At 50.0% G+C, this 13,706-nt stretch overlaps 9 protein-coding genes across 9 annotated transcripts; 5 read left to right on the top strand and 4 right to left on the bottom strand.

Annotated features, from left to right (window-relative positions):
• Positions 1-31: 31 nt before the first annotated feature.
• SARC_07282 (hypothetical protein) lies at positions 32-1,896 on the bottom strand (the record flags this gene model as incomplete). The annotated part of the gene is made up of 2 exons (XM_014298791.1): positions 32-103; positions 166-1,896. The coding sequence occupies 2 exons, from the start codon at positions 1,894-1,896 to the stop codon at positions 32-34; spliced, it is 1,803 nt and encodes a 600-aa protein (XP_014154266.1).
• A 1,022-nt stretch (positions 1,897-2,918) lies between these two features.
• Positions 2,919-3,671, top strand: SARC_07281 (hypothetical protein; the record flags this gene model as incomplete). Its single annotated transcript, XM_014298790.1, has 1 exon — positions 2,919-3,671. The coding sequence occupies one exon, from the start codon at positions 2,919-2,921 to the stop codon at positions 3,669-3,671; it is 753 nt and encodes a 250-aa protein (XP_014154265.1).
• A 983-nt stretch (positions 3,672-4,654) lies between these two features.
• On the bottom strand, positions 4,655-5,005 carry SARC_07280 (hypothetical protein; the record flags this gene model as incomplete). The annotated part of the gene is made up of 1 exon (XM_014298789.1): positions 4,655-5,005. One exon carries the CDS (start codon positions 5,003-5,005, stop codon positions 4,655-4,657), a length of 351 nt encoding a protein of 116 aa, XP_014154264.1.
• Positions 5,006-5,540: 535 nt separating this feature from the next.
• On the top strand, positions 5,541-7,112 carry SARC_07279 (hypothetical protein; the record flags this gene model as incomplete). Its single annotated transcript, XM_014298788.1, has 2 exons — positions 5,541-6,286; positions 6,449-7,112. The coding sequence occupies 2 exons, from the start codon at positions 5,541-5,543 to the stop codon at positions 7,110-7,112; spliced, it is 1,410 nt and encodes a 469-aa protein (XP_014154263.1).
• Positions 7,113-7,203: 91 nt separating this feature from the next.
• Positions 7,204-7,977, bottom strand: SARC_07278 (hypothetical protein; the record flags this gene model as incomplete). The annotated part of the gene is made up of 1 exon (XM_014298787.1): positions 7,204-7,977. The coding sequence occupies one exon, from the start codon at positions 7,975-7,977 to the stop codon at positions 7,204-7,206; it is 774 nt and encodes a 257-aa protein (XP_014154262.1).
• A 272-nt stretch (positions 7,978-8,249) lies between these two features.
• SARC_07277 (hypothetical protein) lies at positions 8,250-9,444 on the bottom strand (the record flags this gene model as incomplete). Its single annotated transcript, XM_014298786.1, has 2 exons — positions 8,250-8,603; positions 8,686-9,444. 2 exons carry the CDS (start codon positions 9,442-9,444, stop codon positions 8,250-8,252), a joined length of 1,113 nt encoding a protein of 370 aa, XP_014154261.1.
• Positions 9,445-9,617: 173 nt separating this feature from the next.
• On the top strand, positions 9,618-10,139 carry SARC_07276 (hypothetical protein; the record flags this gene model as incomplete). Its single annotated transcript, XM_014298785.1, has 1 exon — positions 9,618-10,139. The coding sequence occupies one exon, from the start codon at positions 9,618-9,620 to the stop codon at positions 10,137-10,139; it is 522 nt and encodes a 173-aa protein (XP_014154260.1).
• An 84-nt stretch (positions 10,140-10,223) lies between these two features.
• On the top strand, positions 10,224-11,297 carry SARC_07275 (hypothetical protein; the record flags this gene model as incomplete). Its single annotated transcript, XM_014298784.1, has 1 exon — positions 10,224-11,297. One exon carries the CDS (start codon positions 10,224-10,226, stop codon positions 11,295-11,297), a length of 1,074 nt encoding a protein of 357 aa, XP_014154259.1.
• A 1,238-nt stretch (positions 11,298-12,535) lies between these two features.
• Positions 12,536-13,108, top strand: SARC_07274 (hypothetical protein; the record flags this gene model as incomplete). Its single annotated transcript, XM_014298783.1, has 1 exon — positions 12,536-13,108. The coding sequence occupies one exon, from the start codon at positions 12,536-12,538 to the stop codon at positions 13,106-13,108; it is 573 nt and encodes a 190-aa protein (XP_014154258.1).
• Between the last annotated feature and the right edge of the window lie 598 nt (positions 13,109-13,706).

The following is a 13,706-nucleotide window of genomic DNA, read 5'->3' as shown; positions in this document are numbered from 1 at the left end:
CTTCCTAGCCACAGCGAAGTTCCCATTCGACTTACACTCCACCCCAGCAAAATCCAGCTGCGTCACAGTTGTTCCAAAAGCCCGCCGCAGCCGAGAGGCAGACCTATACTTTGCGGCACCCTCCAGTACACTAAATATACTCGCCTGTTTCCCAGATACTCTTACGAGATTCCCCACCATCGAGCTGATATGATCGCCCTCGGCCACAGTGGTAGTTACTCCATTCGAGAAATAGCTGATTTTGTTGTCGACTCGTTTGTAGTATGGCATGGTACCACCCACCACCTTTTTAGATGCTAGCGGCGGGAACTCCTTGTTCAGCTCAAACTCTCTAATCTTCGATGCGGCACGTGATGGTATTGAGATCCACTTCCTGGTGACTTCAGGATCCGAGTCGTACTTCTCGGCAAGTGCGTCCCTGTCTAGATCCTCATAACTTTCTGTCATCGCAGATTCGCCAAAGTTCTTGTCTATATCTACAGAGAGTGTACGTCCACTCGTCTGAACAGCGACTTTTACCAGGCTTTCAATCATTAGCTTCTGGGCCTCCATGGCAGACCTGGGCACTTGATATAGTTCCATCCGCATCTGAGTCGCACCGGTACACTGCTGAAACTGCTGGGTTGTCCACTTGATCTGCTTGCCCCGGAAATTCAGAGTGAAAATCTCATTGTTGTACGTAAGATCCGTCGCCACCGGTATGGTCGCCGCTAACTTTGGACCCACACGTCGCTTGCCCTTTTTGATCTTGATCTTAGTTTCACCCGGATCGTCCTTTTCATCCTCAGGAGGCCTCATGGTCTTCACAGCCCGAAATAAGTCTGCCTTGGTTGGATTGTCCTGGTCAAGACCTAGTAAAGCAGCCCACACGTCGACGCGGCGTTCAATGTAGATACTGGAGGCCGAGTCCACAAACTTGCAGAAACCATTTGGGTCGTTCCTTGTTGCGTATTGTGCCATCCGTCTATATAGAGCATCATCATATTTACGTTTATGACTCTTGTCACACAACGAGTTTACAATCGCGACCCACTGTCCATCACCCCGACAAATGTCCAGCAAGGTACAATACTCGGAAAAATCAAATCGGTCGCGGAAGTCACGGGTAACCGTATCTATGGTGTCGTGCAGAACCTGCCCAAACGCACGGAGTGAGGAGACAATCTCTTCGCCAGTGACGGAAAATATGTTGGCTTCAAATGTCCTTATATCGGATGAGGATACATTGCTCCTTGGTGGAAGGCGACGTGGCTCAGTTTCGCGCTTGCCGACATAAACCTTGGCAGAGTGGACTATCGCCGTCTCAAAAACAGGGTCCGCCTGTTCTAGCAACTCAAATATCAGGGCTGGTTTTGTAGAGTGATTACGGATCTCGGGTACGACTGGTGGTTTGCTAATGTATCCAGGAATAGCAATTCTACCCCTGTAGCAGCCGGCGGAATCAAGTTTAAAAACAATCGGCAGCGACCTTGGATCATTCGCGGTCGGCAGCATTCGCTGGATCATCTCATCCCTAGTTTGACTCGACGGCACAGTCAACTTGAGAGTTTGAACATTGCTAACAAACACTATTTCCTTTCGTTCCTCAGGTACCACGTCGACACCAAGAATCCAAGTAGAGCTGCGGTGGTACTTGGGTGCAGCGAGATACCGAGTAATTACAGAGTGATACACTGGGCTATCCGGGGCGACATCTAATAACCACAAAGCCATGTGGAGGGTTGACTGGAACTGGATCTGGTCCCCAACCGTCGGTTGAGCACCCTCCTCGGCACCAGCGGAGAATTGGACAAGGGCGGGGCGGTGATACTCGTCAATAATCAGAGATAACTGGTCTGCCTCGGACAAGTACCGGCGCACAAGATACTCGGCGGCAGAGCTCTTGTCCAGCTTCATCTTCAGGTCCGAATGATACTTGGTCCAAGTCCCATCTCGACTCTGTCAGTACGGGCGCATAGAGAACGTTTTTGTATAGAGTCCATAGGTATTCAGGTTCAATAAAACTGTGCACTTAGTCCCAGGCACGGATTGTTGTACTTTAACAGCCTTCGTCTTCACAATCCAGCCAAGTACGCGGTGCAGTAATAGAGCGTTCCATTACAGCACACTGGCCTCCTTTATCCATGGCGCTGGAGTCTACCTAATTCCGATTTTAATTGGACGGAGTCTACACTATGGACTGATGGAATAAAACTCAGCATGAATTTTATGCTCTCAAAGTGGAAGTTCGCGAATACCTTTTGGTCACGTGAAATCAGATTGCTATGTACTGACATAAGACCAATTTCGCGAAAGAGTAACTCTTTCTGGATTGCAGTTACTCCAAATGTCGCAAACTTGGAAGAACCCCAATCTGATTTCAAAACCTTGAAATATGATTCGACGCTCCAGCGTTTTTTATAAAAGTTTTTATTACCTCTCGGTCCAATGAAACATTTGAGAGCAGAGTAAACGTCGAGTTGCCAATGTCAAACCTGGACAACGTATGACCACGTCTCATATAGGGATATTGACTGTTATTTTTCAAACGACACACGTACATATAACCACACTGATCAAGGTACTCCATAAGATTTTTGGAGTAATACCCCCGGTCGAAAACCATGATATCGCACGTTTTATTTATCCGATTTAACCTCTAAAGAACGGCTTCTCTTTCGTTATGGTGCTCAAAGATGTGACTATCTACTGGCATATTATTGATTGCGTCATACATTGTAGAGATCATCGCATGTCTAATAGATTTGCTATTACCATGTTTTAAGTACGGGACGGTTGAGATCATAAATGCGTTCTTGCACCATCCGTCTGTTGCGAAATGTAGGCTCGATTTCAGTGACATACACACTCGCCTGGATATGATCCCCTGTATCCTACGCAATCTGACTGAAGAAAAGTATATACGCAAACTAGTCACAATGGCATTTCAACAGTTTGACGCCGACTTTGTACGGGCAATGCGGCCACACATTCACCTGTATGACAAACTCGAGTATGCGTTCTCGCACGGAAGCCCGGCCTTAGCAAAACTTGTACTTCCGTACCTAGACACACAGAAATCCCTAATGGGAGCGAGGCTAACTTATGACGCCGAATATCTCGAGCAGGTCATGCTGCGGTTTCCAAACATTGACACAAACCTGTTCCGAGAAGAATACGAGCAAACTATATATTCTCTACATTTACCAACGGCTGCCGTGTTCATGCGTAACAATATGTTGCCCATCGACCCCCTGTTTGTGGATTTGTTTGTGGATTACCTGGTCGATTATCGGTGGAAAGTGCCTGCAAACAGATGGATATTCCCGCCCCAATTTGAAGATTTGCCGTCGTTGGTTGAACGATTTATCGGCGACGGTGGTTACATGACATTTGCCGATATCAAGGTGGAGCTTTTTTTGATTGTACGCAAAAAGGCGTGGGCATTTGACTCGTACGGCGTCCTCGCTCTGAAGGGGAGGGGTGTCATTCCAACCAGTGCAAGATCTCTCGGATTCATGGACGAACTTTTAATCGCACTGCAGGACAGACGTCTGGCAACTACAATCCCGGACAGAGTGGCCGTGAAATGCAGGACGTTTAGTTGTCGCGTGGCACTCGATATACTGTCGAACGAGTACGATGACCGGATTCGGAAAAGGGTGGATGTTGGCGACGAGCCGACGCTCTGAAACGCAATGTTGTATCACCGCCTAAACTACGAGGTGTGGAGTCGGCCCCACCGTCAAACCATACTCGGAAACGGAACCGGGATGACGATGCCGTGTCGCCACCTAAACGACGTCGATTCGGCTGAATACCTTTTTATTTATTTATTAGATATCACCAGGAACACACGTGAACCCTGGATAATTTTTTTTTTAAATAATCACGAAGTAGTTTTAGTCTGCAGGTGATAATGCTGACCCCCGACTTGTCAACGGCGGGTGAAAAGTCTGCAAAAGCAGCGTTTCGCTGTACGACGATTTCTTGGCCCTGATCAAAGTACGAAACGTCACTGGGTATACGGAATCGGAGCACGGTGTCACCGCTCGAGTAAATCCCCACATCGGTGGTACAGGGTGTGAATCCGTAGCTCACGAGCACACCAACGTGTGTGGGATCAATCGCATTCGTTATGCTACAAAATACCTAGTCCAATTTCCACCGCCTCTGCCAAGGTTGCTTGGTGCGGACCAGTTGGTCGGTATTTGCGATGTACGTCAGTACGACATTTCCCGGGGCCGATTTCAGCCTGTTCGCCAGCGTCTTCAGCGTCTAGCACAGCGTGTCCACCTCGACACTCTTCTCCACATAGTCGTGGTAATACACTTCAATATCTAAAAACATATATGCAGTGTTCGACCCTAGTTTGTCGAGTACGGCGGAATACAGATTTGAGATTTCCCCCATTAAGACCCGCGTACGTAATCAACGCCACCAATTCCGGCTACATATCATTATTGTTAACTCATCATTATTGTTGATTTCAACTTTATTTTTATTCAATACTACATGACATTTTTGTTCACGCGTTGATGCGGCTTCAGGGGACGTGCAATCCACTGGCGGGGCTGTTGGCTCTTTTTCAGTTCCGCTGCCCTCAGGGCCGCATTTCGCGTGTCAATCTTTGCATTGCACTCGCGGCACGTATTGTAAAAACTAGACACCAGTCTTAATCTGGGTTTTTTTGTAGGGTATAAAGCAAAGTCATGGCAACCGGGATTTCTTTGATATCGTTGTCCAATAAAAATCTTTCAAGGTTCCTTTTCACTTCCAAGTCGGGAATGGTCTTGAAACTCGGCTCATAACCCAGGAACTCCAACAGCCACGCGATGAGGGGGACTTGCTCCGTTTCTTCACCTTGGTACTGGGACAGAGAATCGGTCTGGATGCATCGATCTTCCATGGCATCGCAGTCAAGATACTCGTTGAGAAAAACGGTCGAAATCACAATGACCATCTCCTTGACTGGATACACGCCGGGGTTTGTTCGGACGAAGCTGAGAAGTTGAGAAGTACTCATGATTAGTAAATTGATTTTTGATTTTTGGATTAATGGGAAGTGAAATAAAAATCGGAAAGGCGATCGCTTTTATAGGAAAAATGTTGACGATAAAAAAAATTATAAAATAAAGCCCCTTCATCATTCAGCCCTGTCGTGTGGGTATGTGAAGGAACTTTTTTTTTGGGGGATATATAATATCACACTCACTCACACACACACGCGCGCACACACACACGCACACACCATCATCATAATGTACAAGTACAAAGGTGCCTTCAACGTACATGAATTCATCCTTGGCCACGGAGATCTGTGTGTGATGTACACAACGACCAAAGATGGACTACTTGAGAACAAAACATTCCAAAAGGTGACCAAGCACCGTGTGCCAGCATCTCCGAATCCAAGGGGTGGAGGATTAATCTGTCGTTTCGCGTAGTAGCAGACAACAACACCTGGACCCACAATATTGAACGCTAAAGCGCTTGACGTTGCAATCATACCATCTACTTCTGCGCAGCGTGTGGCTCTAATTAGTGACTCTACACTCGGCATGTGGAGCTCCGTGGTTCGAACCACACTCCTTGCCACCGCGGTGCCGGATCACACAGTCTTGTTTGGCAAGCACTACACCAACAACGGTCGCTTCGTGGCCGACTGGTCCAATGCCATTCCCGAGTATGCGTTCTCCGACAAGCGCGTCAAGTGTACACCGATTCCGGAAGCTGTAGTAGGTCTTGTGACACGCGTCGCAGAGATTATAGGGGCCGATCGCTCCCAGATTCTAGTCCACGGAGTATTGTATCCCACTGCGAAATGCAAACTCGACTGGCACGCGGACAATGAGAGTATTTTAAACGGATCGTGCATTGCCTCGCTGATGAACTCACGATCGGGGTCCACGTTGACAACATATATGTTACGTCCCGCTACTATGGCACACACGACAGACGCATCGTGGGCGAAGCCGGTAGCGGTGAACAACGATCGGGTGCGATTTGCGACTTTGGGGTGTGGGCATGTCGGGTTCGTCAGACGTCGTTCCTTGTTCGTGCCGTACCATCCTCGTTATTGGTTCGGAGCCCGTGAGATCAATGTACGACGTGAACCCGTTCCCAAACCCACCGTGGTTGCTGCCACTACCGTTGTTGGACGTCATCATTCTCAGGGTGCAAGTAACAAGAATAAAATTGAGACTGTCCGTTTGACGACTGCACCCTATCCTTATATACCCAGACGCGACAATCGTAACGTGTGGTTGACCGGTGAGGTCCGATCGGTGAACCACCCACGAGTCGGGTACACCCAGGGTCGACGTGTGTTCCAGGTGAAATCTAATAAATAAATGTTTTGTCTTTTTTTCAAGGCATAAATGACTGCCGGACTGGTATTTCTGGGATTCTATTTTGGGGGGGGGGGGGGATCTAGCTCCAGCAGCGCCACTACCGTTGTTGTCCCTAGTGTTTTTGGTGGTACTAATACAACGACCACGAGCGAGGATGATGGTACGGCCACAAACACCACGACTACGACCGAGGAGGATACGCCTAAAAATACCGACACAGACTGCAGTCTTGTGCTGTCGGCCTCCGAACAGACGCACGACTTCGATCACTATGCGAGTGTGCTGGACTCGCAGCTCAACAAACAAGTGATGGAGTTTACGCTGCACACCAACGACTCCAACGGCGCCGGAGACTCTCAGAGGCCGCGCAACGAGCTCACGAGACTGCCCGATGGGCCTAGCGCCGCGTCGCTCAAGGTCAACGATCGCACAATCCAGTACACGTTTGCGCTGAAGATCGTGCCCCCCATGGACACCGAGGGCAGCTCGCTGCACCTTTACCAGGTGTTTAACAACGGGCTGATCGCCGTGCTGACGGTCAACAAGAACATGGTGGCGCAGTTCCACTCTCCTGGGGGCGTGTTCGACAACATTGACTTGTTCAAAGTCAAGGAACACTTTGACAAGTGGTACATGTACATGATCACGGCAAGGTTCAGTAAGACGGCTCCATCGCTGGAATTCTCTGTAAAGTCTCTAGGTCACTCGGGAGCGGACCCACTGGCGGCCGTCAAGCCGCCGCTCAAAAAGACATGGCCATTGCCAGCGGCAGCTACCTGAAGCCGAAGGTGGGGCTGTACTTTGTGAGAGACACGGGGCCGAAAGATACGCTTGCGACACGAGTATCTAGATTCAGGTGTCGTTTGCTAGACTAGCACAATAACCCCCCCCCCCTCCCCAAAAAAAAAAAAACTCGAGTGCCATTCCATTTTTTTTCCTGAACTCCGATTCGATCGTTGTATCTCGAAATGGCATCCGGATCGCCTTGAGACCATTTAAAGTGTTGCTGGTCCGTTGCCAGATTAAAATCATGGTAGTAAACATGTGGACGCCTCCTTAGTGATTCAACCTTCTTCAGTAATAATGCGTCTGGAAACTCTGCACTGTATACCCGCATTGCAAATCCCTGATATTCTTCTTCGTGTTCGTGGTGAAAGATTGTCCCCCGGGGAAAAATAACTTCTGACAAATTGCCGTACAGTGCATCAACCAAAATTGGAGTTCCGGCCGGTATCGTCAGTGACATAAGACAACACCGCTTGTTCGAATCGAGAAACTGCTCGAAATGTATGGGCTCGAAAGCCAATGTGAACGACTTGAACGAAAACGTCGGCGCATGGTCGTACTCTTCCGGTTTTTTTGTGAAGCGGTATACTGTAATATCCTCGCCGAGTGATGGCGCTCGGAACCACATTGTGTCAAGCGCCCTGGAAATTTTCCAACGAGCAGACCTTACAACATCGATGTCGGACATGTCAGTTACGTCAAGGTCGTCAATGTATTCTCTCACCTCAAAATTCGCATCAAGCGTGGGTATGATAACACTGCCCCCGTACCACGTCCACATGTGCATGGCCTTCCGTTCATCCACTGTCCACATATGCCTCGAGAGGATTCCCAGCATTTCGAACGGCGAAAAGGTCATTATTTTTCTTTATGAGGACGCGTTCGTTTCTTTTAACGGCACTGAAACAGCAGGGTTATTGCGTTAAGCACAAGTATCGCATGTAAAAAAGTTTTATTATAGACACCCGCTGGGCAAGTGGGTCCACAAACAGACAACTGGGATTCTTGACCTGGAGACCGTACAGTTGTCGGCGTTGGGGCTCTGTCGAGACGCCAGATTTAGGTGACTAGGTCAAGAGTGGGTAAGTTGCATCGCACGTACTAGTATAAAAATGTGATCTATTATTATTATTAAACAATGACAGTATACACCCGCTGGGCGAGAGGGTCCACAAACAGACAACCAGGGTTCTTGACCTGGAGACCGTATAGTTGCCGGCGTCGATCAGTCAGCTTGTGCACCTTGGCCTGGCAACTCTTGGTTGCCGCAGCAAACCGCTTCTTCTCACACCGCGGCTGGACTCTGCGGCGGTAGAACTGTGTGGTCTTGCGGTGAAAGGTATTTGCATTTGCAGGCCCAAACTGGCTCTTTGGTCCAACGTATGGATGCAGGATAAACCCAGACTCGGCCATTCCAGACAGCGTTTCCAGCTGCGTCTGCGTCAGGCTGCCGCTTGGATTGTGCGTCCCCACAACGTAGCGTTCCTGCACATGGCCTCGTGTGGGTTTAAACTTACCCTTGGTTAATGTTCATCTCAAAGTGCACCACACCAGCGGTCCAGCACACAATGTCGCCGGGCTCGGGGATTACAATGGCATCCGCCGCCTCCAGCACATCCACTATGGCGTCAGGGTTCGACAGTGAGGTAAAGCCTGCCGTGGACTTGTTCCGGTACAAGGCTGAGATGTCTGGCTGGTGCGTGGTCCGCCCAAACATCAGGCGTACATCGCCCTCCCTGTATCCAATGACCATGGCCTGCACACGATTAAATGATTCCGAGGTGGGATAGTTGTCTACGTGAGGCACAGGCATGACACCCCGAAAAGTCTTGAACGAATTCTGAGACATCATACCACCCACATTTCTCGTGACCTGGAACAGGATGGCCGTGGTCAGTTCGCTGTCCGGATGGTCCAAGTCCCCCAGTTTAGTTGCATGATAGTCTGCCTTGGCTTCTGGCTGCGCATACAGAAATCCAAATCCCTTGTTGCCGACAACTCCCGTGGGCCACAGCACCTTTTGCTGAGCCTCCTGTACATCGTAGATGGTCTTGGCCGCATCAACCTTTGCCCCATGGGCCGCCGTATCAATGCTCGGCTTAATGTCGCGCTCCCATGCGCGGTACGCAGCCTCTTGCCCGGCCGCACAAGCTGCGCGCGTATTACACCCTCGGATAATTAGTACGCCATTGTCCTTGAGCGCCTGGCGCGCCATCTGAACCGCCTCCGTACACGAGTCTCCTGTAAATTGGTCCCTTGACAGTATAGGACAGGCTAGTCCAGCAATTGTCTTTTTTAGACTTGAAACAAAGGTAGAGTCCCCCATGGTGTAAGGAAAGAAAAAAAAATCAAAAAGATGTAATTGTGAGCTGATATACACATCTCTAAAACGCTTAAATACTATATATAAAAAATTCTGTTAGGGGGTGGCCACGAAACACGCCTTTCCGGTGATCCTTCCTCCCATAAAAAACCCACCTAAACCCTATAATCCGCAAGATGGCGCTTACTATCACCATCAACCACAAGATGTGCACACTACCGATGGCTCAAGTGTACAAGTATCCCACGCTTGTCGACATGCTGACTGCGAGCAACCTGGATTTTATTAATGATCTGGAATTGGACTTGTCCGAAACACCCGTGCGACTGGTTGATTTGACGGACAAAAAACCCTTCACCGAGGCCAACATTATAGCCCGGGACTACCTGGGCTGCAGCACGGTTGTCGACATTGTCGTCTTCGCATCCGTCTGGGTTGGGCAGCCCGAACGCAATTTCAAGCTCCCCAATCTTCCCGCTGAACTCTTGAACGTGTTTCTGGAAAAGATTCCGTTGTGGTACGCCATGAAATTGCACCTGGTGGGCGATGTACATGGACATGTGCGGATTGCCAAGGCCTTGCCCGGTTTACAGGCTTCATTCACGGGATGCGACAACCCTACGCTAGACTCGGCCGGGGTGCTGGCGTGGCTCGAAACATACTGTGTGAACTGCCGTCAGACGCTCCTGACCAACTAGCCCGCCACCATGTGGTTCGCAGACTCACGTCTCAAGTACTGCTGCACACTTCGATCAGAGTGCAAGTCGCACCTGCGCGCCGCAATGCAGGAGTTTTACGACCTGCCCGAGAGATTGAATGAGCAGACCGTCTTGTGGGAGGATGTGGTTGATATACTGCCTCAACCTGTGGACCTTGCGGACGTGCCGACATTCACAACCTTGTTCGACAAGGGTGCACGGGGCTACCGGTCCATCGGCGTCACAAGGCGGTACAGTATGCGCGATCTTCTCGAGAGATACTTGCAGCAATACGGCGACTGGGAGTACGTGCGTGGGGCTACGCAAGTGCTGCACACGCAGTCTGTACAACAGCAGCAGCATGTCCAGTACATCCGCGATAAACGCACCAAGAGAGAACTGTTTGTACTCGAAATCCTCAAGGTTAATTCGAACCCTGAAACTGCCACCTTGGACGCCGACCAACTCAAAAAGCTGACTGTTGCTCAGCGCGACGCGCTACTGGTCGCCGAGTGGCCCGAGATTCCACTTGACCACCCCTTCCTGAAGGGATTTAGAGAAAGGGGAACGGTGTCACCCCGCCGCAGCACGGTCAAGGCCATCGCGGGCATGGTACGGCTGAGAGTCGAGTTCCCCGACCTGGAAATGTCAACCGTCGCCTACGGCGAGTACCAGAAATACGTTGACGCGATCGGCTGTCGACTCGTCGACGAAATCACCGGCGGTGCCTTTACGTCCACAAGGTCGATCTGGCTATCACGACAGCCCCGTTGGCGCGAACTCGTACCTGCGGCTGTGGTGGGTGCATTTGCACGACTGGAAATTATCCTGGACTTTGACGGCCTGGCGGATCGCCGTGTAAGGTTGGGAATGGTCGAAGGCGAGGCCGGCCCCACGAAACTGTGGCCGTTCGTGTACGAGAACGACGCCCACGAAATCGACAAGCTGCTGTGTGCCCTCCGGCTTATCCGGCATGCCCAGCTGACCGAATGCGAGTGCACGGATGGTCACTTTGACGCAGCGATTTCCCTGGTGGGTGTTTTGGGATGTGACGCACACACCACCGCGAATGTCGCGGAACCACCGGTGCTGCGCCTGCTACTCGCCAGCGCCAACACCCTGTGGCCACCGGACCTGGCGGCCCGGTTGGGTGCCTAGCAACACTGGCCCTTTGCGTTTGTTGAGGAGTTCTGCATCACGTCCCCCACCAGCACACTGGACGTTTTGGGTGAATGGACGGGGCTGCACACGCTGGCAGAGTCCCAGGGTATTGTGCTAGAAACGCCCGAAAGTGTTAGGTTGTATGCGGCAGTGTACGCGGATCCAAACTTTGGGTTTGCAATCGACAAGGGCATCGATGTGGTTCGCGACTACATTGCGGGGGCGGTCGAAGAGCTCTATATGTCGAGAAATGTGGAAAGGTACGAGCTTGCGTGTGCGGAGCAGGCGTACATGGGATTAACTGACGCGGATGTGATAGAGTGCGCGACACACCCGTGGGGCAGTGTGGCGGATGTGCTGGCCATCCTTGACGCGGACGTCCCGTATGAACTTCGCCGGAGTATGTATCTGACGAGCAGCGCCAGTGTGCCACTTCAAATATTTCGGCTGCAACGCGCACAGCACAAGCTGAGGCTGGCGCCTACCTGTGGCAACTTTTGTTTCTAGGTGCTCGGAGTCGAGAACTTGGATGTGATACTGGCGGAAGATTGCAAGAGCAAGTTTATGGACGAATACACGGACTACCAGCTGCAGTTGCAGGACGCGCTGTACGATGAACGAGGTGCGGACGTCAACACGTTGGGCGCAGTGATCAAGCAGCGCGTCCTGGAAGACATTGGTGAATATCCACCGCAGTGGCCGTGGCTTGCATCGAAATACACAAAAACAAAAACAAAAACAAAATCGCTTCCGCGGGGAACGCAGTACGGGGTGCACTCGCATGTCTAACAGATTTTTGGAAGAAGAAGAAAAAAGAAGAAAGAATAAAAAACGATTGACCGGTTGACGGCCCCCTCGCAGGCTTTCACCTGAATGAGCCGGGGTTCTTATCGTGCTCGCCCGACATTCAGCACGCGGCGCGTTTTATCAGAGGATCAGTTTGCTGCATTCTGCGCTTCCGGATCCCCCCGGGCGTAGAACATTATCACAACAATATGCGGAAAGACGAGTGTATTGTGGAACGAAACATACTTTTTCTGGACTTCATATTTCACAAGTGGTATGATAACACACGCGTTGCAATTGTTGACTGCCAGGTGGTCCCTCGTTCACGAGACCCCTCAAACTATTTTGCTTGTCGTGAATTGAGCATAGAAGATCAAGGACCACGGCCGTGATTAATATACACGAGTCTATTTTTTTTGTGCACGTCTAAAATGTAACATATATCTAAAATGCTTGTCAAATATGCGATAATTATTGCTATATTGGCAACGTTTATTGTTGTCGCATGCATACGGGTTGCGATTCATAGCCATCGTTTGCGACACCAAATCGTAGCACATGATAAAAACACACGCGCAAACGACGACGACGACGATGATGAAGATGATGAAGATGATGAAGATGAAGATAAAGATGATGATGACGATGATGATGATGATGACGATGACGATGACGACGACAGTGATAGAAAGAAGGGTAAGAATTGTACATGTGCTAAAAAATCGATCAACTCCAATTCAGACGATGTTAGCGATAATAATATAGATGATGATGGTGGTTCGACCAGTGGTTCAGGTGACTCGGGTGGAAATGTGCCCCTCGTACCAACAGCAGAGGAGAAGGCATGGGTCTGCGATTCATCCAAGATGAATGATGACCGTGGCCCAAGTTGCCAGGACGTGGCATGCGCCGATTTAAATGTAGAATGCGGGGATCAATGGGGCGAAGACAATGGAAATTCAGGCGGCGTGACAGACGAACGTTGTGGTCTGATAACAGATAAGGACGATATTGCGTTTTAGAATTTAGGGGTTTAGGTATCTTTATTTGTTTACACGCTATTGCTATATACATACAATGCCTGATGTCCGGGGTGGACTTGTGGCTACCGGCAGGTGTTGGCAGTTCCCGTGACCCTGCTTTTCAGGGGAGGGCGAACTGGACTATCGAGGGGCTGAGTCTTTTGCTGTCTGTGGTTGTTGTACTTTTTGGGTTGTTTTCTTTCGGTGTGGTAATCTAGTTGTGAGTCATGTAGGTTTTGATAACCGTACCTGACTTGATGAAGATTCTGTGAGTCAGCTGTGATAGATATGCATATCGTTTCATTGAATATGAGGTATGATACAGTGGCTCACCAGTGTATCATACTCACTACCGCATCACCGGGTCGTGGTGTACGACTGTGTCTGCCGGTGGGCATTCAAGGTAGATGAGTTCGGGGCGGAGGGTGTTTCATAGCGGAGTGTATGTTAATATATGAGCTATTCAACTTCAAGTCAACGCATATCTGTCGCAGGCATATTCGCCAGCGTCCGATCAAATCAGGTGGGGATACGCTACTACAAATGTATGAGAGTGTAATGTCTATGGGGATGTGATTGTCCAAGTCCTGATCTATAT

This window comes from Sphaeroforma arctica (genome assembly GCF_001186125.1).
Source record: "Sphaeroforma arctica JP610 unplaced genomic scaffold supercont1.567, whole genome shotgun sequence".
Taxonomy (NCBI): domain Eukaryota; class Ichthyosporea; order Ichthyophonida; genus Sphaeroforma; species Sphaeroforma arctica.
The sequence above is the reverse complement of the archived record's forward strand: the minus strand, read 5'-3'. Positions and strand labels throughout refer to the sequence as shown.